Source organism: Canis lupus, chromosome 7, assembly GCF_048164855.1.
Source record: "Canis lupus baileyi chromosome 7, mCanLup2.hap1, whole genome shotgun sequence".
Lineage (NCBI taxonomy): Eukaryota > Metazoa > Chordata > Mammalia > Carnivora > Canidae > Canis > Canis lupus.
In genome coordinates, this window is record NC_132844.1 from 60,641,824 (window position 1) to 60,669,747 (window position 27,924).

Sequence of the window (27,924 nt, forward strand, 5' to 3'; positions counted from 1 at the left end):
TAAATCTTTTTAAAAAACAATAAAATGGGCCCCTGGGTGACTCAGTCAATTAAGCATCTGCCTTCTGCTCGGGTCATGATCCCAGAGTCCTGGGATTTAGTTCCAAGAGGTGGGGCTCCCTTGCTCAGCAGGGAGTCTACTTCTCCCTCTGCCCCTCCCCCCTTCATGCTCTCCTCTCTCTTCCTCAAATAAATAAAATATCTTAAAAAATTAAAAAATAACCTAGAACTCCATCATTCAGAAAAAATAAATCACTGCCAACATTGAGATGGGTTTTAATTTGTTCTTGCTCCCTTCCACACACTTAACATATATTCTTAGCTCATTGGCCATCTTCAGACTTCAAAAGGTGATTTTTAGTCAAATAGTGTTTACATACCATAATCTATTTGGCCTATTTGGACAGTATAGGTCGTTTGCAATTTTTCACACACACACAAAAATCCTTAAATTCAGAAAGTTTTTCAGAAAAGAGGGATCCCTGGGTGGCGCAGCGGTTTGGCGCCTGCCTTTGGCCCAGGGCACGATCCTGGAGACCCGGAATCGAGTCCCACATCGGGCTCCCGGTGCATGGAGCCTGTTTCTCCCTCTGCCTATGTCTCTGCCTCTCTCTCTCTCTCTGTGACTATCATAAATAAATAAAAATTAAAAAAAAATTTTAAGAAAAGAGGTGATTAGGGTCCCTGGGTGGCGCAGTGGTTTGGCGCCTGCCTTTGGCCCGGGGCACGATCCTGGAGACCCGGGATCGAGTCCCACGTCGGGCTCCCGGTGCATGGAGCCTGCTTCTCCCTCTGCCTGTGTCTCTGCCTCTCTCTGTCTCTGTGTGACTATCATAAATAAATAAAGAAAAAAATATTAAAAAAAAAAAGAAAAGAGGTGATTAGAGTTTTGGGGAAGTTGGCTAGAGAGATGGGGTGGGTGTGGGTGTTATGTTCAATGGAGGCTACAAGAAAAATTAGTCCAGGGGCTCCTCCTTTATGTGTGTTGGAGGTGTCTGTAGGCAGCTGCTCTGCATGAGCTAGGGACCCATCCTATCCAATGTATTGAAATTAAAGATGGTGAAATCTTCATCTGAAGGACTAGAAGATGGGCAGTGGGGTTCCTGCCCTCTGCCCTCTTGCCCTGTGAGAACAATAAATAGTTTGCTGTCCTTGGCTTGCACAGGTGTCTCTGAGCCATTAGCCTGGAGGAGTAGTCCTCCCCCACTCCCCCCAGCCCCAACTCTATATGTCTGAGCTCTGGGTTTGGGCAGTTGACAATTAGCCTGAGATGAAGAACGGTTGTGATCGGAGTACAGAAGTGGGAAACTGGGAGGCACATCTACAGAGTCAGGGGCGTTCCCAGCCCAGGGAGGCTTCCCAGTAGTGGTCGCAGAAAGGAATGGAGTGGGGAAATATACAGTCTTGACGGAGCGGGGCGGGGGGGGGGGGGGGGGACGGGGGGCGGTGCGAGAGGCTGATCCTTAGATAGGCATGGGTCGATCCTGGAAGGCTGGGAATGGCAACGAAGAAAGAAGAGGAGGGCGTGGAGGAGGAGGAGAGCACACACACGAAAGCAGGTGATGTAGGATTTACAAACGGAGGAGGCGTGGGCTGGTGACAGGAGGAGGGCCTGGAGCCGCAAGGGTGCCCGGAGCGTGCATGGGATTTAACAGAGAAGCGTGATGGGAAGCTGACTGGCGAGAGCAGAGGTGGGGCACAGGATGAGGGGCGCGGGTCAGGACGGCAAGGGATGCAAGATGGGAGAATAGCGGCTGTGCACATTTGGCTGGCACTTGGCAGTCTTCTTCCTTTTTGATTCCCCTAATTTCCTCTTTTCGCTGAAGAAAGCGAGGTTCGGAAGGGCTAGGTGGCAGCGAAGGCGGGGGCCCCGGGGGGCGCGGGGCGAGGTGTGAGCCCTGCGTCGCGGGGGGTGGGCGCCGGACGCCCGCGGGTGGGGGGCGGGAGCTCCGGGAGGGGGGGCGGGAGCTCCGGGAGGGGGGGCGGGCTCCGCCGGCACACGCCGCCCCTGGCAGGCCGCCTGAGCGCGCGCGAGGAGCCGCCGCCGCCGCCGCCGCTCGGGGTCGCCTTGAGCCCCAGATTTGCGAGCGCTCGGCTCGCATGGCAGCCGCCTCGGCGCCCGTCCCCGCGGCCGGCTAGGGGTGGCCCCGCGCCCCGGCCCCTTGGCGGAGCCCGTCGGATCCCGCCCCGCTCTGCGTCCCGGGGCGCGCTGCCTCCCAGCCCGAGGTGAGGACCGCGAGGGCAGGGGCGCGCGGAGCCAGGGGCGTCCTGGGGACCCAGGCCCCGCGCCGCGGCCGAGCCGAGGCGACGGAGATGGGAAGGGGACGTGGAGAGCAGGTCCGGGGGGGGGGGGGGCGGGGGGAGTCGAGGTGGGAGGCGGAGACTGCCCGCTGCCGGGAACCGGCCCCCGCGTCCCCTCCGCGCCCGAGGCCGCCTCCCGGCGCTGTCCCCATCCCCGCGGAGTCCGCCGTGCGGCCTGCGTGCCCAGCCCGGGCCCCTCCGGCGCCTGGACCTCGTTCCGCGCTGTCCATCCTTCGCCTCCTTCCCACAGAGCCCGCTCCGGGGCTCCTGTCTCCGGTCCCCTCGCCTGCCCAGCCTTCCCCGCCTCCGCCCTCCCGCCCCCACCTCCTTCTGTCCCGACGCCCCTCTTCCCCCTCGACTCGTGTCCCTCGAACCGGATTCCGTGCCACCGTCTCCGGGTCCCGCCGCCTCCCAGCCCGTGCCGTCCCACAGGTGTGCGCACGTCCGGCCGTCCATCCGTCCTTCCCTCCTGAGGCCGGCGCTGACCATGCCCAGCGGCTGCCGCTGTCTACATCTCGTGTGCCTGTTGTGCATCCTGGGGGCGCCCGTTCAGCCTGCGGGAGGTGAGCGCGCCCCCGGGCTCGGGTCGCGGCCCTGCCCCGCCATCCGTCGCTTGCGCGTTGACCTCTGCCGGCCAGAGACGGCACTGCAGCCTCCGACCCGCGGGCTTGACCAGACCTAGAGAGCCCCTTGCGAGGCGGCGAGGACTCTGTTCTGCCCCAGCCTGGAGCAGAGCCCAGCCAATTAGTGAGACCCCGCTCCTCCGAGCCCCGCGTCTCAGGGAGCGGAGCCCTGACTCGGTCTCACCCTTCCCACCTCAATCTCTTGCAGCCGATGACTGCAGCTCCCACTGTGACCTGGCCCACGGCTGCTGTGCGCCTGACGGCTCCTGCAGGTACCTCTGTCCAACACGTGCTACCAAAAACCCTTTGCTCACCATTTCCCAGCAGGTCCACACCCACATCCAGGTCAAGCCCCAGGGCAGAGTGTCCAGGGGCTTAAAACCCTACTGTTCACTCCTCATCCCCTCATGGCCACAGGGCAGACTGGCTAACCTCTCCCGGCCCCATTTCCCCTCTGCTTTGCCTCTCTTTTCTCCTTCTGGCTTATGCCTCTCCACTCCCTACTCCTTTACTCTCCCAAAGCTGATCCAGGTATTCTGAAACGTTCCTCCTCAAGATACCAGTAGAAAGACCTGAAGCTTGAGAGTTTGGAGATTGGGGGCCATGAGGAAAGGGGGAGATAAAAATATAAAGAGAATGGGTTTAGCCTGGGAAAGAAAGACTACAGGAGGGTTGCTGGGGAGATGCACTTAGAAAGAGTATCTTTCTTGATGAATTTGAGTTAATTGACTCACTGGGGTGGGGGTTGGGCCAATTCTGCAGCACGAGAAAAGTGTGTCTGAACATAAGGAAATGAGCTGACAAGGCAAGGTATTGGAGGAGGTGGCTTGAGGTGTTTGAGACACCCTGAAATACTTCAGGTCTTTGTCCTGGAATGAGGATGGGAAGAGTCCTTATGACCTTTCAAGGTCACTCTTTTTAAACTGCTTCTGAGCACCTCAGACATGCCAGGAATGGTACTGGAGTTATTTACAAATGTCATCTTAATTTCTTCCTCAACCCAACCTAACCCAACCTATTACAGATGAGAACACTGAAGCCCAGAGAGGTTAGACAAAGCACAAACCCAGGACTTGAACGCTGGTGTCTCATGGTCTGACTCCATATATATGTCCTATGACCCCGTACAGCCCTATACCTACCTGGGGCAGGCCTGGTCTCTCTTAGAGGTTCTCATATGTCCTTGTGTTTTCTAGAAGCTCTGGTATTGCCTCTCCCATCTCCTCAGATCCCCCCACCCAGAGCCCTGCCCCTGTGCTTCTCCCCACCAGGTGTGACCCAGGCTGGGAAGGGCTGCACTGTGAGCGCTGCGTGAGAATGCCTGGCTGCCAGCATGGGACCTGCCACCAGCCCTGGCAGTGCATCTGTCATAGTGGCTGGGCAGGCAAGTTCTGTGACAAAGGTAGGGGAGCAGTAAGGGTAGCTTTTGGACTAGGGACCCCGTGTCTTGGGAGAACATCCATCGATAACATATTTATCGAGCACCTATATTTAATATTAAGCACATATTTAAGAGCACTGTCTGGCTTAAACCCTCAAATACATGGTATTTTATCATTTTAGACTTTATACCAGTTGCCTAATTCAGTCAACATAATCCTATGAGGTGGGCAAGGCAGCTGCTAAAATGTACTCATTTTACCGATGAGGAAACGGAGACCCACAGATGAGATACAACTTGCCCAATAGCTTTGAGACAGATGATGCTGGGGCTAGGAGCCTCCTGACACCAATGCAGTGTTGTTTTCCCCCACTACACCACAGAAGCTCTGGGTGGGTTTGTAGTACAAGTCATGCCCACAGAGCTTCAGGTGGGGCCTGGGCAGGTCTGGGCACCCAGACCTCAGGCACCCAGAGCCTTCCCGGTCTCCTTTCCAGATGAGCACATCTGTACCACACAGAACCCCTGTCGGAATGGTGGCCAGTGTGTCTATGACAGGGGTGGTGAGTACCACTGTGTGTGTCCACCAAGTTTCCATGGACATGACTGCGAGCGCAAGTCTGGACCCTGTGAACAGGCAGGGTGAGTACTGGCCTGTGGGTGAGTGGGAGGTTAGGGGAGAAGTTGGTGATGGGAAAGGAAGCAGGACTATAGAGAGGGTGGTGGCAAAGTATTAGGTCTGAGGGTCCAGGGAGCCAAAGTGTCCCTTGTCCAGGGTTTCTCAACTTTTTTGGTACCATTTGAACCGTTTCTCCAAAACCAAACTTGGAGTTGCTGAAGTTGTACCACGTTAACATGTGACTGCTCTGGTTGAGAAGGTGGGTGTAGGGAGGTTAAGGACCTAGGACTCCCCTTGGCCCCTCGGAAAAGCTGGCACACAGCTCCCAGAGACATTCCGCTCAGCAACTCTCTGCCTTGTTGTGAGTGAGCACATGGGCTGCAGGGCTGGACTTGTCCTCATTTCTGCTGCAGGTCCAAGTGTCTCTGAGGATAATAATAGCACGCCTGCGTTGAGCCTTGCCTTGGGGCCAGGTCCTATGCTAACCGCTTGACATTGAATTAGCTCATTTAACCCTCACAATCTGGGGGGACTAGGGGACTAGTCTTATTCTCATTTTTAAAATGGAGGCATTGGAGGCTCAGAGAGAGGGACTCAAGGTGACTTAGCCAGAAAGGGGGTTGAAGGGTGGCGGCAGTCAGGATGCTGACCTGGGCTACCCTAACAGTGTGAGTTGGCCTTACGGACCTCTTTCCCTCCCACTGCAGCTCCCCATGCCGGAATGGTGGGCAATGCCAGGATGACCAGGGCTTTGCTCTCAACTTCACCTGCCGCTGTCTGGTAGGCTTTGTGGGTTCTCGTTGTGAGGTCAATGTAGACGACTGTCTGATGCGACCTTGTGCCAATGGCGCCACCTGCCTGGATGGCATAAACCGCTTCTCCTGCCTCTGCCCTGAGGGCTTTGCTGGTCGCTTCTGCACAGTCAACCTGGATGACTGTGCCAGCCGTCCGTGCCAGAGAGGGGCCCGCTGTCGGGACCGCGTCCATGACTTTGACTGTCTCTGCCCCAGCGGCTATGGCGGCAAGACCTGCGAGCTCATCTTACCGGTCTCAGAACCCGCCACCATAGTGGACATCCCCTTGGGGACCACCTCGGCTCTGGCAGTACCTGCCACAGGGCCTGTCCCCCACAGCGTGGGGGCGGGTCTGCTGCGCATCTCAGTGAAAGAGGTGGTACGGAGGCAAGAGGCTGGGCTAGGTGTATCTAGCCTGGTGGCTGTGGTGGTCTTTGGGGCCCTCACCACCGCCCTGGTCCTGTCCACAATGTTGCTGACCCTGAGGGCCTGGCGCCGGGGTGTATGCCCCCCTGGACCCTGTTGCTACCCTGCCCCACACTATGCCCCGGCATGCCAGGACCAGGAGTGTCAGGTTAGCATGCTGCCGGCAGGGCTCCCCCTGTCACCTGACCTGCCCCCTGAGCCTGGAAAGACCACAGCACTGTGATGGAGGTGGGGGCTCCCCAGCCCCCCACCTTCACCTCCTCAGCTTCTCAGACTGGAATAGGCCTTCGTCGCCACCCCTCTCCTGGGGCTCACACACTGAAGGACCTTAGCCACACACCAGAAATATTATTTTTTTAATACATAGACTGTAAGATGGAAATTTTATCAAATAAAACTATGAAAAGTGCACATGGGCTCCTTTGCCAGAAAATCTGCCTGAAGTCCCAGCTGTAAGAGGGCCAGAGCAGAGGCCTGGTTCTGGAGCCTCAGGACTCTGCCCCGCAAGAGAACAGGGGTTCCAGAGAAGACCTAGGGTCCCCTTTTCCCCTCTGGGAAGTGAGGGAGAGGTAGAGCCACAAAGGAGAATGTAAACAAGCAACCAGCACCCCTGCAGCTGCTCAGGACTAGGTAAGACCGAGGGGAGACCCTGTAGGACGGTGGGAGGGCAGGCTCAGGACCCTCAGCGAGAGGACTGGGATCCCTGCTGGCTGCTCTGCAGCAGCTGCTGGAATAGCGAGTGGGGCTGGCTGCGCAGGGCAGCGGGGGAGTCCAGCTCCATGACCCTCCCTGCTTGCAGCACCAGTACACGGTCAGAGTTCAGGATCGTGTTGAGCCTGTGTGAGAGAAGGTGGTCAGTGGGGGGACAGCGGACAAGGCCCTAAAGAAGAGAGCTGACTTGCTCTTCCCTCTTCTCCCCTGGACAGCATAGGTATGCCCCACAGGCTTTAGTGTCTGGCTCTGTGCTGGGGAAGACTGCAGATACCCTTGGACAGTGTGCTATAAAGAGCCTGGAGAACAAGGAGCTGAGATTCATGGGGGGTTAGAATCTCTAGAGCCCTGACCCCTGGGGTCCCTGAAAGGAAGGGAGGCTCTGGGTTCATGTCACCATAGGCCTTGATTCAATTCTCACTCCAGACACTGGCACACCTGTGCGCAATGGTCAGCACTGTCTTGTTGGCAAAGCGTTTGCAAATGGTCTGCTGGAGCAGTTGGTCTGTCTTCTGGTCCACACTCGCCGTGGCCTCATCGATACACAAGATCTGGAACATGCGCAGAGGGTGGGGGGAGAGGAGGGAGGAATCGGGTTAGCCTTGGCTCCCACCCAAGTACCAGCCCCCACCTCCGGGCCCAGACCAGCCAACCTACAGCTCCCCACCTCCAGCTCTAAAAGGAAAATTAACTTAGTCCCCCAAAACCTCTCCACAACCCACTCCTTCACCCTGACTGCCCCCTGCCTTCTTCCTGGCCCTCTTTAATGTCCCTTCCTGTTGCCTCACCTTGGCATCCGTGAGGAGAGCCCTGGCCAGACACAGCAGCTGCCTCTGCCCCAGGGATAAGCTCCGGCCCCCCTCACCCAGCTCACCATCCAGGCCACCTGCAAGGCACAGCATCCTCAGCCCCAGGTCTCAGGCCTCTCCCTGCTCCCTCTGACTACCCTGCAGGGTAGGGCCTAATACTCACCCAAGGACACAATCACCTCGCTCAGGTGGCACTGCTCCAGGGCCTGCCACAGGGCCCTGTCCTCATGCAGGCCCTGGGGATCCAGGTTTTCCCGAACAGTCCCACTAAACAGAAAGGGTTCCTGGGGGATGATAGCCAGCTGGGATCTGGGGGGGTAAGAAGGCGACAGGACATGGGATCTAGACTGGAGATGTGGCCACTTCAGTTCCTAGCACAGTTTTTTAGTGGGCACTTCCAGGAAAGCTTGGGAGGAGGGGTAAGACCTGAACAAAGGTCTTGACCCTATCCTTAAGGAGCTTACATCTCACTAAGGCACAAAATATGGAGAAACACTGAGAACAGGAGTGGGCTAAGCTGTGTGGGCCCAACTCTAGCAGCCACTGGGCAGCAGTGGCAAGGAATGACCAGAACATGAATGGGGAGGGGACACTTCAAGGTCAGAAGTGGGCCTGGAATCAAGTCTTGAGGAGCTATATGTTTGAGCCATAAGGTAAGGCTGCCACAGGTGAGAAGAGAAGGCAGGAAGACCAGGGCCAGGGCTTGGGATCAGTCATGGGCTTTAGGACAGAGCTGCCCTACCTCGTGCATGGCACAGAACTCAGCAAAAATGATACTAGATCACTTTTGAAAAAAACAAAAAACAAAAAACCTAGATGTGGGGATAGGGAGATGATTAGCTCCAGAAAAGGCCACTTGTGGCTGGGGGCAACCGACCCAGGTCTTGAGCTGTCCCAAGCACTGCCTGCCGAGTCTCAGGGCTGAGGACATCAGTATGGGGCACTGCCCCTGGAAGACTCTGGTTCAGGAGGCAGTGACTGGTGGTCTCGAATGGAGGCTATGTGCCAGAAAGTATAAGGCAAAGCTGGAAAGGTGGGCCTGGGTCAGACTGCAGACCTTGAGACCACAGCTATGAGTTTGAACCTCGGTACTAGGATCTCGCTGTCCTCACCTGCTTGTCCTGTCCTCTATCCTGCCCCTTCCTGGCCCTGGCTGCCCCGGGTTGATATAAAGCCTTCCTAGCTGGACATTCCCCCATGTCCCAGTAGCCTGGTGTCCCTCTTCTTCCTCCCCCAGACCTGAGTTCAGCCAGCTCCAGCTGGCTGGTGTCCACACCGTCCAGCAGCACTCTCCCCGAACTAGGTTCCAGCAGCCGGAAGAGCACCAACAACAGGGAAGACTTGCCAGAGCCTGTGCGGCCCACGATGCCCAACTTCTCTCCAGGCTGCACACGGAAAGTCACCCCATCCAGGGCATTTGGCAGCCCCGGCCGGTATACCAGCACCACATCCTGGAACTCCACACTCCCCTGGGTCAGCCAGCCAACGCCCAGCTGGTGGGGTCCATGGGTGGGAGAGAGACAGAGATGGGTAAGGTGGAAGAAATGAGGAGGAGACGCAACGGGGAGTGGGAAGAAGGGAAAATAAGGAGAAAGGGTTGGCACAAGAGGAAAGGGCATGGGCAGCAGAGGTGAGGCCCTCTGGATGGGCACAAGGATGAGAGACACACCGTGAAGAATGTGACATCACACAGTGACATGAGAGGGGCTGAGAAAAACAGTGAGGACCAAAAGGAAAGGAATGAGGGGAGGCGGGACTGTCAGGAGGGTCCCCCAGGGTTCCAGTGCCCAGGCCCAGGGCAGGGATTGCAGGCCTACCCTTGGCAGCTGGCCCTGGGGCTCTTGGGGCAGGTCACAGGAGTACTCCTCGAGACGCTCGACGCTTACCAGCATGGTTTCTGTCTGCGTGAAGCTGCTCACCAGGCCAGAGAGCAGGCCCGTCAGGGACAGAGCGTAAGACAGTGACAGGCCCACCAGTCCTGGAGGGGAAGAGCACAAGCCGCTAGCGGATGGACACTAGGATACATGTGGGAGCAGAGCTGGGGCAGGAGGGAGAATTCAAGGCTATGGACTGTGGCACGTAAAAGCCTGCAGAAGGCAGCCTGGGTGGCTCAGCGGTTTAGCGCCTGCCTTCGGCCCAGGGTGTGATCCTGGAGACCTGGGATCGAGTCCCACATCAGGCTCCCTGCATGGAGCCTGCTTCTCCCTCTGGCTGAGTCTCTGCCTCTCTGTCTCTGTTTCTCATGAATAAGTAAATAAAATCTTAAAAAAAAAAAAAAAAAAAAAAGCCTGTAGAGAAGCAGGAAGATGCTGGGACCCAGATGGGATCCACAGGAGGTGAGCCACAAGGGAGTGAGGTGGGCCTGGATAGGCTTCGAGGGAAGACAATGGAAGATGGGCCTGGCAGTGTCAGTAATGGGGCAGAGCAGGGAAGGGGTGAAGGTCAGAATGCTTGTTTTAGTCCCAGACCCACTACCACCTGGGCAAGTCTCTCCCTGGGACTCAGTTTCCTCAACTCTAAAATGGGAGTGATGACAATGACAACACATCCTCACAGGACCCCAAGGTGGGAGATGAAATGCTGGGGGGACAGTGCAGGGAGGGAGGTCTGGGATGCTTCTGAGTTGAGAGTGAGGCTCCCGGGGTGGCACCTGGGTTGGTGAGGCCCTGCTGGTGCTGCACTAGGGCGATGCCCGCGATGGCACTGACCACTGTGGCTCCCATGAGCTGCAGCCGAATGTCTAGCCACTGTATCGTGGCACTGGCGGCAAATTGGCACCTCTGGTTTAGCTCCAGGAGTCTCTGGTTCTCCTCCTCAAACCTGGGGGAGGCCAGGAGGGATGAGAGGCCACTCCCTTGTTGCAGTGACCCCACCAGACTCCTTCCCCGCAGAACGCAGCAACTTTTTCGGAGCTGACCTACACACCCACAGGCCTCTCCTAGCGGGTACAGAGGGACTATGTTCTGCCCCCTATCCCCCATCCCTTTTTCTGCACTCACCCACCCTTCCTTTCTCAGGAGACCTGGGGCCTGCCCCCATGTGCCCTTCTTTTCAGGGGTCCTTCTTCTCACCTCCCTCAGCTTCTCCTCCCCACTGGCTGTGGCCAGAGGCAGATTCCACGCACCTGGAGGTGGCCCCTGCGGCCCGGAGCACAGGGAGGCCAGCCAAGGTGTCAGCCAGGTGGGTGTAGAGAGGTGACAGGGTGAGGCTGCTCAGGCGCCGCAGCTCCCGGGAGGAGGCCCTGTAGTGGCGCTGCACGCGGTAGTAGAGGACGCTCAGCACGGGCAGCAGCAGTAGCAGCCAGGGCAGGCCCGAGCCCAGCACTGCCAAGAGGCCCAGCAGGCCCGCCGCATTGGCCAGCAGGATGTTGAGGGTGAAGGGCAGGCTGTCATCTGCACAGGCCACGTCGGAGGAGAAGCGGTTTAGAACCCGGCCGGCAGGTGTGGAGTCGAAGAAAGTCACTGGTGCCTGGGAGAGGGGTTGTGGTTGGGCGAGGGCAGGGCCTGGCAGCAGAGGGGCTGGGGACAGCCCTGGGGGGGAGGTGGGGTGGGGAGAAAGGCCCAAAGTAGAAAAGAGGAAAGGAGGAAAGTGTCCCCAGAGTTTGGGGGCAGAGAGGAAGGGGCTGGTGGAGCTTGGAGGGAGACCCTCTCAGGGTGGGAAAAGTAGAGACTCTCCCATCTCTCCGGCTAGTGATGACCCTGAGAGGCCATGCTGGCCATTCCTCTACCTCTGTGCTAGACATGCCAACTCCCCTTTGCAGGGCAGGAGCCAGTCTCTTTCCAGAAGAAGAGGACTTTAGGCTCGTAAGATTTAGTTAGAGGTCAAGAGGAACATCCTGATCGCCCGTGGCTAAGTCAGTATGAGCTCATAGCTCAGCACTCAGGCTCTGGAATCAGACTGCCGCTGGGATTCTGGCCCTGCCATTTGCTGGATAGGAGGCCCCGGGCAAAGAGCTTAATCTCTCTCTCTCTCTCTCTCTCTCTTTTTTAAAGGTTTTATTTATTTATTCATGAGAGACACACAGAGAGAGGCAGAGACACAGGCAGAGGGAGAAGCAGGCTCCCTGCAGGGGGCCTGATATGGGACTTGATCCTGGAACCCCGGGATCACAACCTGAGCCAGAGGCAGACCTGAGCCAGAGGCAGACGACCTGAGCCAGAGGCAGACGTTCAACCACTGAGCCACCCAGGCGTCCCAAGGAGGTTAATCTCTTAAGGCCCCTGTTCCTCATCTCAAAAGCAGGGATAATAACAGAACTGCAGCTCTCAGGGCTGCTGGTAGGATCGAAAGCACGTGTACAGCAGTCAGATGCTGAGCACAGTCTGCCTGGCAGAGAGTGAGTGCTCAGCAGTCTCTAGCTGTTTTTTTTTTTTTTTTATTTTATTTTTAAAGATAGATTTATTTATTTATTTATTTATTTATTTATTTATTCATTCATTCATTCATTCATTCAGGGAGAGGGGGAGAGAGAGAGAGAGAGGGAGAGGGAGAGGGGCAGAGACACAGGCAGAGGGAGAAGCAGGCTCCATGCAGGGAGCCCGATGTGGGACTCGATCCCGGGTCTCTAGGATCACACCCCGGGCTGCAGGTGGTGTCAAACCGCTGTGCCACAGGGGCTGCCCAGTCTCTAGCTGTTTAGATGGCTACTGGGTGGGCCATCTCAGAGACAGCCTGTCCCTTTCTTCACCTTCTCCATCCCCCAGCTCTCTGCCTTTACTTGAGGAATAATCCTCTTAGGGCAGGGGACTAGGGCAAAGGACTTCTGGAAGCACCTCCTAATGCCAATTTATAAGAAACGAATTCCTTCACAGCCCAAAGAGGCTGTGGTCCTGGAGGAGAGGCAGAACTGTGGGTGGCTACTCCCTGACAGGCAACAGGAATACCCATATAGGACTGGGTTCCCAGCCCAACTCTCCACAGAACTAGCCTTACCCAGGTCACTTACGCTCTCATTGCCTCAGGTTCCTTATCTGTAAAATGGGGATAACAGAGTGGGGGGGGGGGGTAAAAAAAAAAGAAAATAAAAAAAAATGGGGATAACAGTACCTACTTCACAGGGTTATTACAAGACCTTGATAATGGTCAAGAGGGTGCCTGGCTGGCTCAGTTGGTGAGGCACAATCAAGGCTCTTGATCTTAGGGTTGTGAGTTCGAGCCCCATACACAGTGTAGAGATTACTTAAAAAATTTTTTTTAAAGGATAACAGACAAGGCAGCCCCGGTGGTGCAGCGGTTTAGCACTGCCTGCAGCCCAGGGGGTGATCCTGGAGACCCGGGATCGAGTCCCACATCAGGCTCTCTGCGTGGAGCCTGCTTCTCCCTCTGCCTGTGTCTCTGCCTCTCTCTCTCTCTGTGTCTCTCTCATGAATAAATAAATAAAATCTTAAAAAAAAAAAAAAAAAAGGATAACAGACAAGAAAAGGGCTTTATAAGAAGAACAACAAGGGGCGTCCTGGGTAGCTCAGCGGTTTAGCGCTGCCTTCAGCCCAGGGCCTGATCCTGGAGACCCAGGATCGAGTTCCATGTCAGGCTCCCTGCATGGAGCCTGCTTCTCCCTCTGCCTGTGTCTCTGCCTCTCTCTGTGTGTCTCTCATGAATAAATAAAATCTTAAAAAAAAAAAAAGAACAACAACATGACTAATAATAATTGCTGATTGAGTATTTAGTATGTTCCAGGCACTATCCTAAGCACTTTCCATGTACTAATTAATTTAATCCTCATAATAAGCCTATAAGGTCAGCAACAGACTAAATATGTACACAACAACAGGGATGGATCTTAAAAACAGCCCTAAATAAAAATTGTAAGAAGTAAAAAAAAAAAATTGTTAAGAAATAGAATGCCAAGGGTGCCTGGGTGGTTCAGTTGTTTAAGCGTCTGCCTTTGGCTTGGGCTCTGATCTCAGAGTCCTGAGATGATACCTACTAAGAATGGTTGCTTTATCAAGGAAAGAAGGGGAAACAGAATAGGGTAGGTACATAGATAAAAGGGAATGGGTAAATAAGTAAAATAAAAAAGGGAACTTATGATCTAAGGGGTGTCCCATGCCCCACAAATAAGAGGTGACTAATTCAGGCCTCTGCACTTGAAGTCCAAAACAGGAGTGACTCAGGAAGATTCTCTTCTCCCAATTTTACAGGTCAGAACGCTACCAGCTTAAGTAACTGGGTTTGAACTCAGAGAGCTGCTCTGTTCTCAGCCTCTCCAGGTCTCAAGCTGCCAAGTGCTGCACGCACCTGTGAGGGCTGTCTTCTCCTGAGGACTAGGAGGTAGGATGGGGCGCCTGATGGAGCCCAAGTACTGAGAGGGCTCCCCCATGCCACCCCACCCTCCTATCCCCTCACCATAAGGACTCGACACAGCAGGCGGCGATGTAGGGTGGCGGCTGCTTGGAGGGTGCCCGCTGCAAAGAGCACTGCCCGGAGAAAGGTGCAGAGGGAGTTGACACCAGCAATGGTTGCGTATACGGTGAGGTAGAAACGGATGTCTGAGGAGCCATTGGAGGCAGTTTTTGGCAGTGGGAACACTGAGGTGCTGGGTGGTGAGGAGGGGGCTGTGGGTAACCAAAAGAAGGGCCCCTCGGGGGGTCCCTTCCCCTCCCCCACGCCAGCTCTCCCCACCAGAAGACACACACCTGGAACATCAGCCCCGACCCCCACCCCCACCTCCGCAACCCCTCTGGGAGCCCCAAGCCTGCTCTGGCTCCAGCCACTCACTAGAGGTTTCCGGGGGAGAAGAGGAGCAGCTGGGCAGAGAGGAGCCCTGTGGATCCCGGGTTGGTGGGGGCTGGCACCTCCTGGGAGTTATTCTTGTTTGCCTTCAGCTGGGATATCCAGTGGGAGAGCCACCAGTCAGCAGCGTTCCTTGTGCCTCGGTGGGGAAAGGGAGGGAAAAGCTGTGACTCATCCCTTTTTTCCATTCAAACACCCCCTTAACCTTCTGCCCTTAACCCCCATCCCTGGCCCTCTCCACCTTCCTACTATCCCATGTCCTCCCCAGTGTGCACTCCTTCCCTGGGCCCATCACCCATCAGCTCTGAGGAGTGCATGATCTGGAATTTGCAGAGGGGAAGCAAGCTGTGGGGGCAGACCAGAAGATGGCTATGGTGTGCACCCCTCTGGTCCCTGGGACTCTCAGAACTGGGGGTGTGTATCTTGTCCCAGCTGCTGTCCATGCCTGGGGAGGCTCGGGGCTTTGTAATGATCAGTTGGAGGTGATGGCTGTGATGGGGACCTAGGACTGGGGCAGGATGAGGGGCTCTGGGGTTCACTCCCACCTTGCATGAGGAGCAAGGAGAGGAGGATGGCTAGGGCCAGGCCCAGGCCCACGGCCCTCAAGTATGCTCGGTACACGTGCAAGGCCACAGCACCCTCCTTCTTGCTTTCTTCCTGCAGCAGATGGCCACATGTTTTCTCCTCCACTTCCAGCCTCTCCTTTGTTTTCTCCAGGTTCCCGACTGACTGCACTGCAGCTGTGAGGATGGGCAAGGAGGGCAGGGTGTGGATTAAGTTTGCAGGAAGACAGTTAAACTTCAGTGTTTCAGATGGGCAGGGGAGCACTGAGGAAAACGTATCTCTATAGTGAAGTGGTGGAGGGCAAGCCCTTTCCTCAGCCCTGAGCCATACCTGAGTCAGCCTCTTGTCCCTCCTCAGCCCAGGCTTTGGGGACAGCTTGTACCAATGGCAGGATCTCAGAGGGAGGCCCTGGAAGGTACAAGGAAATCATCAGGGGGCTCCTGCGTATATACTATATACTCTGCCTTCCTCAATGAGTGTGCCAATCCACCTCCTATTCTTTGTGGACCCCTTCCCTGACTCTCACTAGCAGGGCCCTACCCTGGACCCCTAGACTCTGAAGAGGACTCTCAAGTCCATCCCTCTGTGCCTGTAGTCCAGCCAGCTCAGACACATGTTCACTCTAGGAGAGTCATAGCTATCCATGAGCACTCTGTCCAGAGTCACCTCTTGTTACTGCAGAGCTTTCTCCTCAGGCTTCACAAAATTTCTAACAGTCTGGTGGAGCCTCATTTCCTCCTGTTTCTCTCCCAGTGAACTTCCCTGGTCATGTCCCTCTGGATAATAATCCATCAGAGGTGGGGTTTTGTTAATATTTGTTTGTATTTTTAATAAAAAGATTGTTCTAAACCTGACTGTTGTCTCTTCTCTAAGGACGTCAGTGTTCCTGGAGATCTTGGTCCTCTGTGTTCCCAAAGTACCCAGTCACACAGCCCAAGTTCCAAATCCACTGGCTCCCACCCTGGCGGCCCATATTACCAGCCCGGAGAAGGCGCCCGGCCTCCATCAGCAGCACCAAATCTGCCTTCTCCAGGTACTCGGTGCGGTGGGTACAGAGTAGCCTTGTAGTGTGGCTCAGCACTCCCAGGATGCACCTATGCAGAAGGTGGCTGGCCACGTCTGCGTCCACAGCAGCCAGAGGGTCATCGAGGAGATAGAGCTCCTTTTCCTAAAAGAGGTGGGGACATGATGGGTACCAAGTCCTGGGTCCTTTGGTCAGAACCCAGACCTCTCCTAGGACACAATCTTGAGGCCGTCAGAGAAGACAGTTGAGAAGAACTCTGGGGGCTGCCCCAAGAGCAGTGGCAAAGCAGGTGAGACTTGAGGGTAAACTTCCCTCCAGTCAAGCAAGGCCAGTGCTTAGCGCTTCAAGTTACATAATTTTTTTTAAAGGATCTTTAATTCTGCCTTCAATCTGCAAAAGGGGCATGGGGTGGCAAAGGGATAAACATCTCAAGAACATGAAGGGAGAGGGAAAAAGAAACTAGATGCTGATGAAAATATCCCCGTTCCCCACTCCCTCCAAGGACCTCCTCATCTTTAATTCACCTGGTAGATAGCGCGAGCAAGGGCAATCCGGGCCCGCTGTCCCCCGCTGAGGGTCACACCTTTCTCCCCCACCTCTGTCTGGTCTCCAGCAGGCAAAATCTGGTAGGAAAGGCCTCCTAGCATTGGTCAATGGGCTCCCCAATACCTTCTACTCCATCCCCTTGCAGGGAAGAGGTAGAGGGCGTCAAGAGAGCCAGGGAGCTTAGGGAGAGTAGACTTGAATTTGGGGTGATCAAGCAACAGGGGATAATCTGTAATTCTGACAATCCAATCCCTATGACAACCTTATGAAGTTGGTATTTTCTCTTTCACAGAGGAAACCAAAGTTCAGAGTAACTACCTTGCCCTCAGGTGGTTCTACAGCTAGTAAGCAGCAGGACATGAATATAGATTCTTAGCCACCCTGTCACACTCACTACCCTGCCTTTTTATTTTTTATTTTTTTAAGATTTTATTTATTTATTCATGAGAGACACACAGAAAGAGAAGCAGAGACATAGGCAGAGGGAGAAGCAAGCTCCACGCAGGGAGCCTGACAAGGGGCTTGATCCCAGATCCTAAGATCACGCCCTGAGCCAAAGGCAGATGCTCAACTGCTGAGCCACCCAGGCATCCCTACCCTGCCTTTTTAAGAGCAAGGATGACGATAGGCAAATTCAATGTGGAAGCTTTCATAGATTTTTACACAAGGAATGTACCCCAAGCCTTCATGGGGCCTCAGGAGTGGTCTCCTTAGCTTAGGGGGGCCCATTACAGTGGAAGCACCTGTGGTCTATCAGACAGTGAGTCCCCCTGAGGGAAAAGCTTTATAATTCACCACTTAGTGCCTAGAACCGTTCCCAGTACTCGACAGGCATTTGAGAAATGTCTGATGTAGAAACAAATGATTCATGGGCATGGGATACCCCATAGCCAAAGTAAAGGTCCTCTTTTCCAGGGAAGTTCCACATTTACCTGGACAGAGTAGTAGTGATGACAATCCTGCTGGGGACATGGGGATTGAGTGGGGAAGTCATGGGTGAGATCTGGAATCTCATCCTCCTAAATTCAGTACTCTGGATTGTAGGGGATCTATTGGACTTGCCTCTAGTAACCCTAAATCTCTTAAGCCTCCCCAGGGGAAGGTGTAGGAGAAGCTCTTTTTTTTTTTTTTTTTTTTAAGATTTTATTTATTTATTCATAAGGGACACAGAGAGAGAGAGAGAGAGAGAGAGAGAGAGTGAGAGAAGGAGAAACAGGCAGAAGGAGAAGCATGCCGGGAGCCGGATGTGGGACTCAATCCCAGGACTACAGGATTACGCCCTGAGCTGAAGTCAGGCGCTAAACTGCTGAGCCACCCAGGCATCCCAAGCCTCTTGAACCAGAACCACCAGCCGAACCTACATAGAGCTAAAGCCTCAGAGGGAACCCTAGCCTAGAGGCTGCTATGTGGAACCCCCCCACCACTACTGTCCCTTTGGGTCCTACTTGGAAGGGGGAACCACACACTGGATGCTCTAGGAGGACCAAACCTGACGGCCAGCCTCAGGTTAATGGTGCCTGAGCAGAAGCAACTTCTTCCCAGAGAAGCAAATCTCTGACTTGAGGTGTCAGGGACATGGGGAAGAAGGCAGTCAGGGGGTCTTAGGGCTTGGGCACTCACATGGAGGTCATCAGTAAGGGCGCAGGCCTCGATCACTTCTTTGTACAGTTGGGCATCAAATGTTTTCCCAAAGAGAATGTTATCTCGGATGGTGGCAAACTGGATCCAGGGTTCCTGGGTGGCCAGGCCAAAGCCTTTGGACAGCCCCCACACTGCCACCCGCCCACGCAGCCTGCAGAGAGCCAAGCCATGAGGGGGCAGCATGAGGGGGCCAGTCCCCAACTGGGTCCCTCCATAACCAGCCCCCTGCCTCCCAGAAGCCTCTCCAGACTGCTGTCTTCTACATCGGGTCCCCCTTCATGTCCCATGGGTTTCTGGATTGGTAGCCACTGGGTCGAGGGGACCTAACGAGGCTGGAGGCTCAATCTGGATTGGGAAGGGAAGCAATTGCTCTTTGGCTGTAGCCAAGGGGTTGTCAGATCTGGATGTGCTCAGAGAAGAGGATGGCCACCACCCTGCTCCCACTCATTCTCACTGTAAAATAAGAAGGCCCTCCTTTATCCCTCTGCTCCTCTCTAGATCCCTCCCTGCGTAACCACGTTTTTTGAAAGATGAACTGATGCAGGATGTTTCCATTTATTTCTTTACTCACTATTATAGCACTGATAATACTCTGGTATGAAGCTTATGATAACTCACTTTGACTACCTTCCCCTTTCTAGACTAAAACTCTCCCAAGAAAGGGACAAGGTCTTGTTCGTCTCTGACTCTCAGTATCCTGGGACCCTATAAAGGCATCCACCACAGGGCAGGGGCTAGGCAAGTGTTTGCTGCAGGTCAAAGCTGAGGACAGGGGACACTAGAGGTTACTCACCTGTGGAGCTCCCCAGCAACAGCGGCCAGCAGCGAGCTCTTCCCACAGCCCACCTTCCCCACGATGCCCACCAAGACACCCTGCAAGGAAGCCAGACAGTAAGCATCAGGTCTCCCTCCTGAGGCCCTGGGCTGCCAATCATTCCACGGAGGCTTCTTAGGCCCGTTTGTCTGTGAAGAAAGAATTCTCCAGCCCATAGGCTGAGCTGTGCCTCACTGAGTAGGAGGTTCCTATATAGTTCATATAGGAACTATCAGAAGTACAGTGCTTACTTTCCACTTAGAGGAGTGATCAGTTTCACTGATCTGCATGAAGGGCCCCTGGAGAGGCACCAGAGAGAATGGAGGAAACTGCCTAGAATTTCCAAGGAAAGGTCAAAGCAGGGAGCCTGGAAAGAGAAGGGAGGGAGGGACTCCAGGCTTTGGGGCCTGGATGCTGGGCTACTTAAGTTCACCTGTGGCTAGACTTCTGCTATGTCGGGGCAAAAGGCAGTGGTGCTTTGCACAGGTGCCCATTTCTGTTATTTGCAGTTTCAAATTTTCTGTTCTCCCTTCATTTCTTAGTTGTAACATACATCCATGGAGCTATCTTCCTGTACAAAAAGGAAAGAAAAATCCCTTTTCTAGAAACAGATAGTGCTCTCAGGAGCTCTGTCTGTGATGCCCCCACTCTATCAGCCAGGATTGACCCATCTCTGGGTGGGCACCAGAGTGAGTTGAGACCCTTCCCTGAGAATTCTCCCTTTTTCTGGCTGTAGCTGTTAAGTGGGAGGGCTCTATGCAGTCACCTTTTCTGCTCAGTGGAGAGCAGGTCCACTGAAAGAGAAGCATGAGGCAGATACAGAGAAAAGCAGACAGAGGGAGAGTTCTAGGAGTTGAGTCCTGGTTCTGGGCAGCTGCTGAGATCCAGCTGTATGCATGCCTTTGGATTCTGTAATTCATCTCTATAACCTTATTATAAACTCTTGTTTGCTTAAGCTAGCTCCAGTGGGTTTCTATGACTTATATCCAAAAAAAGCCCCAACTGACAACATTAGTAAAATTCCTTTGAAAAATTCCAGCCTTGTCTTGCCTGAACTAAGAAAAAAAAAAAAAAAATACAGCCCATGCCAGAAATGTGAGCCAAATGTGGTAGAGACTAGAGAATGCTGGGTTGAGCTGTGGGGCAAAGGGTTGGACAGGGGTCAAGGGAGAGGGAAAATTCAGGACGGGGGTGGGGTGTGTGTAGAGGAACAGGAGTCCTGTCCTGCCAGGAATATTCTTTCAAGTGTTTCTTTGACGATGTATGCATGCAGTGGTGTGAGTCACAGGGTGTGATTTCTTTTCAGCAGGCTAAATAGAGGATTATCTACCCCATTTGCAAAATCCTTCTCAGAAGAGGCTACAGGGCCTCTCCCCTGGTCCCTGACCTGGGGCAGATGCTGAATAAGCTCTGGGGTCTATTCTGAGTTTGCTGGCTCCACAGGAACAATGGAGAGACAGACGTACTTGTTGGCCTGGACTAGGTGGATATAGCTGTCTAGAGACCAGGGACAGAGTAGAGGACTCTGAGAAAGCTATGCTAGTGGGATGATGCTCAGAGAGGAGTGTAGAACCTGCTCACCAGAGCTCCTCCGTTCCTTCCCTTGGTGCTTTGAGATGCAGGCCATCTAGCTATGACTGGCTCCATGCGTGTTTATCTGTCACTGAGTCTTTATCCCTCATTCATCCAGGGACTCCCCTAGGTTGTCTATCCAACAACAAACCTTCTTCACTTCGAGGTGATTGATGAAGATCTCCTGGCTGGTTCCAACTGGGTCCCAGGAGAACAGGGCTTCATGGAGCTCCAACGCTGTAGATGGCTCTGTGGGGGGATCTGAATAGGGAAAAAAATACACAACTTGGGCTGCTAAGGCACAACCTACCTACTTGGAGAGGGTAAACCAGGAACATGTCATTGGCTTGCCTGTCCTGTATCTACTGGCCCAGGGCTAATTCAGCCTTAGTCTTGGTCTGAGGATTCTTCCCCAGGAAATGTCCACTTGCTCTGCCTGGATTCTGCTGCCTCTGGCCCTTCTTGCTGGCACCTATGTACAGCGTCCTAGGGGCTATTGTTCCCTCCTCACCCTGTGCCAGGCTCTTCCTTCTAGCTCCCCATTACCTGGGCTATAGTAGACTTGGGGGCTGTGGTTGGGAAGGTCAAGGAAACGCTGGATCCGGTCCAAGGACACTTTGGCCTCCAGGAGGCCATTGATCACCCAAGGGAAGTTGTTGAGGGGAAGAATGAGCAAGCGCACCAGTGCCAATGCCGTGAACACCTAAGTAGGGCAGAAGGGGGATGAAGCATCACCTGAAGCCCAGGAGCTATCTGAAGGCAGACAGGGGTGTAAAAGGAAGAACAGGGCAGCAGCAGAACTGAGGGGTGGCTGGAAAATCCTTGGGTGGCAAAGGTAGCCATCTCAGAATCTTAGAAATTCCAGATGTTCCTCCAGAGATCCAGGTAGCACCTCAATAAGCACACAGGCCTGGGGCATTCTGAGACTTTCTCAGAATTTCTAAGTACATTGTCTGGCCCTGGCTAGAGCCAGCACTGGATCATGGATTTTTCCCCCCCAAAGTAATTAGAATGAGGATAAGGGAACCTAACATGGAGCCTGGGGCTAATATCAAAGAGGATGGAAGAGAAGGGGAAAAAAAGGAATTCCTTCACAGAGCAAAGGGTGATATATTTGGGGCCCTAGAAAGTTCGGAGAACTCCCCCTCAGTTGGAAAAGGTTAAGGTAGCCAGATATCCTCCTTCCAAGCAGCCCCAAGGGCCTGAGGCTACCTCTTAACTCCATCACAGCCTCCTTGCTGTCACCTCTCTACACTTTCCTACAGCCATCCCCTCTTCTGGGACTCACCTTGGTGGCAGTGAGTTGGTGCCCCATGAGGACATAGGTGATGAAGATGACAATGGAGATGACAACCGGCAGGGCAGCCCACAGGTACACACAGGCTGCATCCAGGTATTTGATGACTCTGAGCCGCCCCAGTTCTTGAGCCCGGCAGGCCTCTACCCGGGCCCCCAGTGCCTGCTCCCACCCGAAGAACTTGATGACCCGAACGCCACTCAGCAGCTCTGTCATGAGCTGGGGAGGGAGACAAGAAAGTAGAGTGAAGTGGAAACCCTGCTCACAGGTGTCCACTTTCCTCCACCCAGAAGTTACTGGGAGAGAAAGCAGAGTACTAGGCTCCTAGATACCCTGTACTGCCCTAGAACTGGTCTCCTTCCTCACCTCAGCTCTTTCTGAAGAAATACCACCCTCAAATAAATCCCTTTCAGGGGGATCCCTGGGTGGCTCAGCAGTTTAGTGCCTGCCTTTGGCCCAGGGCCCGATCCTGGAGTCCCGGGATCGAGTCCCACGTCAGGCTCCTGGCATGGAGCCTGCTTCTCCCTCCTCCTGTCTCTCTGCCTCCCCCTCTCTCTATGTCTATCATAAATCAATCAATCAATCAATCAATCTTAAAAAAAAAATCCCTTTCAGTCCTGAGTTGCTTCCCCTGCCAATCTTTTTACTTTTCCTCTGTGTGTGTGCTCTAGAGTGGAGAACAAGTCAGAGCTGGAGTCCCTTCACCTTCCTACTCCCTAGGCAGAAAGTACTGAGGTGCTACCACACTGGCCTAAAAGCTCTCCTTCCATAAGAGAAAGGACTAAGAACTACTTCTCAAGGCCAGAACAGCGGGCTTCAGGAGCCAGTCGCCAGTCTGGCTCATGGCTTGGGTGGTACAGGAACTATTTCTGTAGGAGCGTACAGGTGTAGGAGGCCCACACCACAGCCCAGGGTCAGACAAGCCAACAAGTCTAGGCAAGATGGGCAGGGGCTAGAGAAACTCCTTGGATCCAAACATTCACACATCCCCAGTCTGCAAGCCAGGGAGACACTGGGAGCTTCCCGGATGGCGCTAGAGACCTAGTCTGTAGCTGTCATGGGTAGGAGAAAAGGGCCTGGGCTATGAAGGACCTTCCTCCTATTAGCGCTCTGAGCTATTCCCATAAGAGGCTGACAACTATGCTGTGCGGACCTCCAGGCCTGCCATCCTCCTGTCACTGCAGAACCCAGACATTCAACACGCAGAGCCGGCCCAGGCAGAGGACTGGCCTACTCCCTTCCCCTCAGCCCAACCCTTAGAGGTAGCTGGGGCTCTCCTAGACCTCTCCACTCCACCTGTGGCTATGAGATGGTCTCTGCCCTAGATGAAGAGGTAGAGGACTCGGGTCCTGGCACTCATACTAAAAGCCCATTTAGTCCCAGACAGGCTACTTCCTACCTCCTCAGTTTGCTGCTTACAGCTGCATGAGCTAATACTGCAGTGTTACTAACAGGCTACTTTTATTTATTGCTTACTTTGTGACTGGCCCCATACCCAGAGTCACCTCATACGATCCTCACAACCACCCTCTGAAGCAAGCTACTATGGTCATTTCTCAGATGAAGAAATAGAGGCCCAAAGAGGTTAAATGACTCGTTTGGGGTGATTAAACTAGTAAGTGGTAGAGTTGGGATATGAACTCATGTCTTTCTCCAGTTGGAGCTCTTAACTTCTAGAGTATGCTCTCACCCTCAGGCACTGTGCATGGGAGGACCTGGGGGACCAGGTGGGTGGGTCCTCAGCTCCAGATTGCTGAGGGACCCTAAGCAGCCCTCACCTTAACCCTTGCATCCTTGTGCTGTAGCATCTCCTGGTTGCTGGCCATGATGCGCGTGGCAATCACTTTGTTGACAGGGACCAGCAGCAGGGCCAGGATGAGACCACCCACAAAGGCCACACCCACCTGCTGGTGCAGCAGATAGAGGGTAATGGCCAGCTGCAGGGGCAGGCCCCAGGCTTCATGGAAGCTCCCAGCAAAGTTGAGCAGCCGCTCAGAGTCGGTGCCCAGTAGGTTCAAGGCCTCCCCGGCAGGAGGGCGTCTGGGCCCCAGCTGTAAAGCCTTTCGGTACAGAACATTCAGCACAGCCCCCCGTGCCTGAAGTGTCACCTTCCGTATCTCATACCCATACTGATTCTGTAGCACAGCACCCAGGATGGCCCCACCAGCTAGCCCCAGGGCATACAGCAGTCCATTGCTTAGTGGTTCCTGCCCCTCCTCCAGGAAGCCCACCAGGAGGGAAAGCAGCAAGGGCCCTGAGAATCCCAGCATGGTCCCCACCAGCTTCAGGAGTCCAAGTGCCAGGTAGTGCCGGCCAAAGGCCTTATACAGGGCTTTCCACAGCCGGACCCCTTCCTGCCAATGTGCCTGGAAGATACGAGCCAGGTAAGTTGGGTGCAGTCTGCGTGGAAGGTGGCAAGTGTCCTGGGGCTGCCGGAGCTCTCCACGGGCCCCTCGGGCCAGCAAGGGTGTTAGCCAGGCATAGGAAAAGCGTGACAGCCAACTTTCTCCATCTTCAGCTACCTCAGACTCCTGTCCTTGAGACAGGAGGAGCTCCTGGGCCCAGGGCCTCCGTGATGCCCCAGGGACCGCCCAGCCCAATCCATAGGCCAAGAGCGCAGCCAGCTGCAGGATGAGAAGACATAGGCGGGATAGGGGTCCTGGGAGAAGCGGGGGCAGAAGTGTGCCTCGCTGGCAGTGCCACAGCAGAGTCAGCACTAGGGCTGGGGCTGGCAGGAAGGCAGCCAGAGCCAAGGCCAATGGTCCCCGGGAGTGGCCATGAGGGGAATGAGCCAACGCCCACAAGGCCAGGCAGTGGCTGATCCAGGCCACAGCTGCCACACCCCCTGCCAGCACTTCTAGCCCTATGGGTCCTGGGCCTGCCCCTGGTGGCAAAGCCACTGGAAGGAGGTCTAGTAATGGAAAGATGAAGAGCAGGAAGGAGGCTGTGAGTCGGAGGCGCCAGCCGGGACTGCAGTACAGGATATACTCTGGATTCCTAGGGACAGGGGGGACAAAAGAAAGGGAGGCACATAGTGGCTGATTGAGGGCCAGACACATCACTAATAACTCACTTACCTAGAGGCAATCAGCTCCTTTCCTGCCTTTTACATCTTATCTGTATCTCGCTTTACCCTGAAATACAAGGGGTTTTTCCCAGGAAGTCTTCCTGGCACAACCTAATCTGTTTTCAAATCTACCCATACCATTTCTGATCATTCTTTTGCCACAAACTAACAATTCTTAGTTAAGGATGTATGAAACGTGCGGTGCCTGGGTGGCTCAGTTGGTTAAGTGTCTGCCTTCAGCTCAGGTCATGATCCCAGGGTCCTGGGATCAAGCCCCACATCGGGCTCCCTGCTCGGCCAGGAGCCTGCTTCTCCCTCTCCCTCTGCCCTTCCCTTGCTTGTGCTCTCTCTCTCTCACTTTCTCTCTATCAAATAAGTAAATAAAAAAAATTTTTAAAGGATGTATGGAATGTGAAGACTAATTAGGAAAAAAAATCCTAAATTTTCATACAGATAACAACCAAGAAATGAATATTCACTTTTATAAAAATATCTACCTAAAATAATCCTTAAACTCACCTGAAACACTACTAGATGAATAAAGACTTGATTTATATATGGCTTCTACACTCGACTACAATAGCCTAAAATTTACAAAGCCTCAGAATATTCTACTCTCTGACTTTCCAACGGTTCTAGAAGGTGGTATAGGTCATATTTGTGACTCCACTTGCTGAACAAAACGTCTTTTTTAGTTTTGTCTCTATCTTCTTGGCAAGCCAAAAACATTTTTAGTCAACAAAAGGGTGATCTGCCTACGTTAAAAATTAAGTACAGTATACCTGCAGCAGTGCATATGAGAATGTCTTGGGGGTTTACATAATGAGAAGACTAAATCTATTGTTCCTCTTATTGGCAGGGCTGGGTTACTGAAAAAGTTTAATCCTAGATTAGAATGCTTTGGATTTCCTCTAAAAAGTCCAGTTAATCACAGTAATATGGAGCAGTTTATACTGGAATAAAAGTCAACCTTTAAGAATTCTTTAAGATGTAGGGACAAAACACTGGGCTCTTGGAGGCCCCAAATTGGCCATCAGTCAGTCTTAAGCCCATGAGTAAGGACTCCTTCCCTCTCTGCACTTCATTTTTCTCATCAGTATGGTGAGCAGTGAAGAGTCTGGACCCAAAGCCCTCTACAGTCCTTTCTTGTCTGAGATTCTGGATCTAACCCTTTTCAGCAATGTACAAAAACTCTTAAAAGTGAAATGCAAAAACCATAATTTCTATTGATTATATGATGGTCTTTCTTGCCTGCTCAAAGACTGAGTTCTTGAAGCACTGTGTCTATTTTTAATAGAAAGTCCTCTGAGCAGGCTTTGGATGTCTATGCTAACTGACTAACCCTCTCTAGACTTCTGCCTCATTCTATGTAAAAGACAAACCAGGATTCCTCCCAGACCAACAGATCCCAAGCTTCTCCTCCTCAAGGAAGGGATTCATCAGCCCCCTGATTCATCTGGGATAAGGACACATTCCATCTATCAGACTAGGGACCCCAAAAGGCAGACAGTAGACTTCTCTCCTGCTTTGTCAATAGCCAGAGTGAGAGTAACTTTAGACATATCTAGCCATACAGAAATAAATACAAAACCAAGGTAAGTTTGGCACAGGTACATTACGGCTCCAAACCCAGGAAGATTAAGGTTTTGATTTTGCTCTTCTCTTCTACCTACTGCTTCCTCTCCATCTGGGTAGATATGCTTCTCTATTCTAGGGAATACTGAGTTCTCATGGATGGAAGTGGTGAGAAACTGGTCCTACAACTTCAACACAAGCTACCTTTATTGGCTAAAAACATTGTTCGCCCAGTTTTGCGTTCAATTCATGACACGTTGCTGCAAAGTGCTAATGCTAGATTTTATTCTACTTTTGCCCTACTCCACAGACCTCACTATTCTGATTACACTCCGGCGGAGATGTGGGTTTCAGGAGAGGTCTGCAAGCACACATGGACAGATGCGTTGCACCTGTTTCTACCCACCTCGGAGTGCCCCAGTGGCAGGCACTGAGCACGGCGAGGAGCGCATGGGGCAGGGCGCTGAGCACCAGCTGGGTGAAGCAGTGGCCGGCGGCGTCCCCCTCCCACACCGGGAGCGGGTGCAACACGCTGGTGTCGCACAGCTGGGCCAGGAACCGCTCCATGGTGGCTTCACCTGCGAGGAGAGCCGGGGGTGGCGGCAGGCAAGGATCCTCCCAGGTAGGGGGGATCCGTGTTTCCAACGGCGAGGTCCAGGCAGGCAGCCGACACCCAGCGGGGCAGAGTGGGGACGCGCACGCGGAAGCCGGGGGCCGCCTGCGCGCCCGGACAGCCGGGTCTCCCCGCCTCCAACCCCGCCCCGAACCGGGACCGCCCCTCGCCGCGGCCCGGAGGCCAGACCCCACCCATTCTCGCGTTGCCTCACAGGGAAGTGGGTCGGCTTCCGAGAGCCGGCAGGTTTCCGGAGCGGTCGCCCGGCCGGCCTCGCTTGTCCCCCCGTCCCTTGTGTCTCCGACCCCAGAGATCCGGAACGTCTAACCTGAAGGTGATGCTCGCCAGCGGCTCCCGAGATCCCGAGCACTGGTGAATGCGAAAGAGCCCGGCGCGGTGTCAGGGCGCGGTGTCCGGGCGCTAGCCGGGCTCCCCGGCACCCTGTGTGGGCGGGACCACCTCTCCGGCGCCGCTCGCCCCGCCCATCCGCCGGGCCCCTGCGCGCGTGCGCACTTCTCTGCCGTGCCCGCGGTCTCGGAGCCGGCGCGCCGCGGCCGTCTCTCTCGGGCTTCAGCGGGCTTATGCTGCTTTATTTGCATGGGACGGATGTCAGCCCTAGTGCAACGTCATTTATACCCTCTCAGGTAGAGTCCTCGCTCCCATCTGTCTCCTGTTTACTAGCAGGCACATGCATTGCACTAATTCTTAAAGCTTTGGGACTGAGAAGCCAAACGTGCATGCTGCACTGATGAATAATGCCACTTGGGGACATTTAGACCATTACCGTCTTTATTCCAAGGCTGCATGGCTTTGGGG

The 27,924-nt window shown here is 54.1% G+C and overlaps 2 protein-coding genes and 1 long non-coding RNA gene across 12 annotated transcripts in view; 2 read left to right on the plus strand and 1 right to left on the minus strand.

Annotated features, from left to right (window-relative positions):
* The first annotated feature begins 1,467 nt into the window (after positions 1 to 1,467).
* On the plus strand, positions 1,468 to 6,552 carry DLK2 (delta like non-canonical Notch ligand 2). 4 transcript variants are annotated; one of them, XM_072832903.1, is made up of 6 exons: positions 1,468 to 1,558; positions 2,733 to 2,863; positions 3,132 to 3,195; positions 4,195 to 4,325; positions 4,802 to 4,946; positions 5,631 to 6,552. In XM_072832903.1, the coding sequence occupies exons 1-6, from the start codon at positions 1,473 to 1,475 to the stop codon at positions 6,364 to 6,366; spliced, it is 1,293 nt and encodes a 430-aa protein (XP_072689004.1). In that variant the 5' UTR covers positions 1,468 to 1,472; the 3' UTR covers positions 6,367 to 6,552. The 4 variants fall into 4 exon arrangements, with proteins under 4 accessions (XP_072689004.1, XP_072689005.1, XP_072689007.1 ...); XM_072832904.1 differs by lacking the exon at positions 1,468 to 1,558 and adding an exon at positions 1,566 to 1,690; XM_072832906.1 differs by lacking the exon at positions 1,468 to 1,558 and adding an exon at positions 1,700 to 1,833.
* ABCC10 (ATP binding cassette subfamily C member 10) lies at positions 6,483 to 27,593 on the minus strand. Of its 3 annotated transcripts, none has more exons than XM_072832880.1 (22): positions 27,437 to 27,593; positions 26,902 to 27,073; positions 23,632 to 24,850; positions 21,845 to 22,072; positions 21,103 to 21,259; positions 20,708 to 20,817; positions 18,964 to 19,043; positions 18,150 to 18,321; positions 16,508 to 16,606; positions 15,938 to 16,127; positions 15,290 to 15,367; positions 14,941 to 15,135; positions 14,381 to 14,534; positions 14,009 to 14,198; positions 10,788 to 11,131; positions 10,314 to 10,483; positions 9,481 to 9,641; positions 8,903 to 9,156; positions 7,827 to 7,972; positions 7,643 to 7,740; positions 7,293 to 7,405; positions 6,483 to 6,979 (listed from the first exon to the last, which is right to left on the minus strand). In XM_072832880.1, the coding sequence occupies exons 2-22, from the start codon at positions 27,060 to 27,062 to the stop codon at positions 6,826 to 6,828; spliced, it is 4,473 nt and encodes a 1,490-aa protein (XP_072688981.1). In that variant the 5' UTR covers positions 27,063 to 27,073; positions 27,437 to 27,593; the 3' UTR covers positions 6,483 to 6,825. The 3 variants fall into 3 exon arrangements, 2 of the variants coding, with proteins under 2 accessions (XP_072688981.1, XP_072688980.1); XM_072832879.1 differs by having other exon boundaries at positions 7,827 to 8,005; XR_012034225.1 differs by lacking the exon at positions 8,903 to 9,156.
* LOC140636987 (uncharacterized) overlaps positions 27,299 to 27,924 on the plus strand; it is a 47,199-nt gene continuing 46,573 nt past the window's right edge. For 2 of the 5 annotated variants that reach the window (XR_012034227.1, XR_012034230.1), the window contains exon 1: positions 27,302 to 27,752. This is a non-coding gene — a long non-coding RNA (uncharacterized lncRNA). Of the gene's footprint in view, positions 27,753 to 27,924 lie in introns of all 5 variants that reach the window. The other 3 variants (XR_012034229.1, XR_012034228.1, XR_012034226.1) reach the window with 3 other exon arrangements.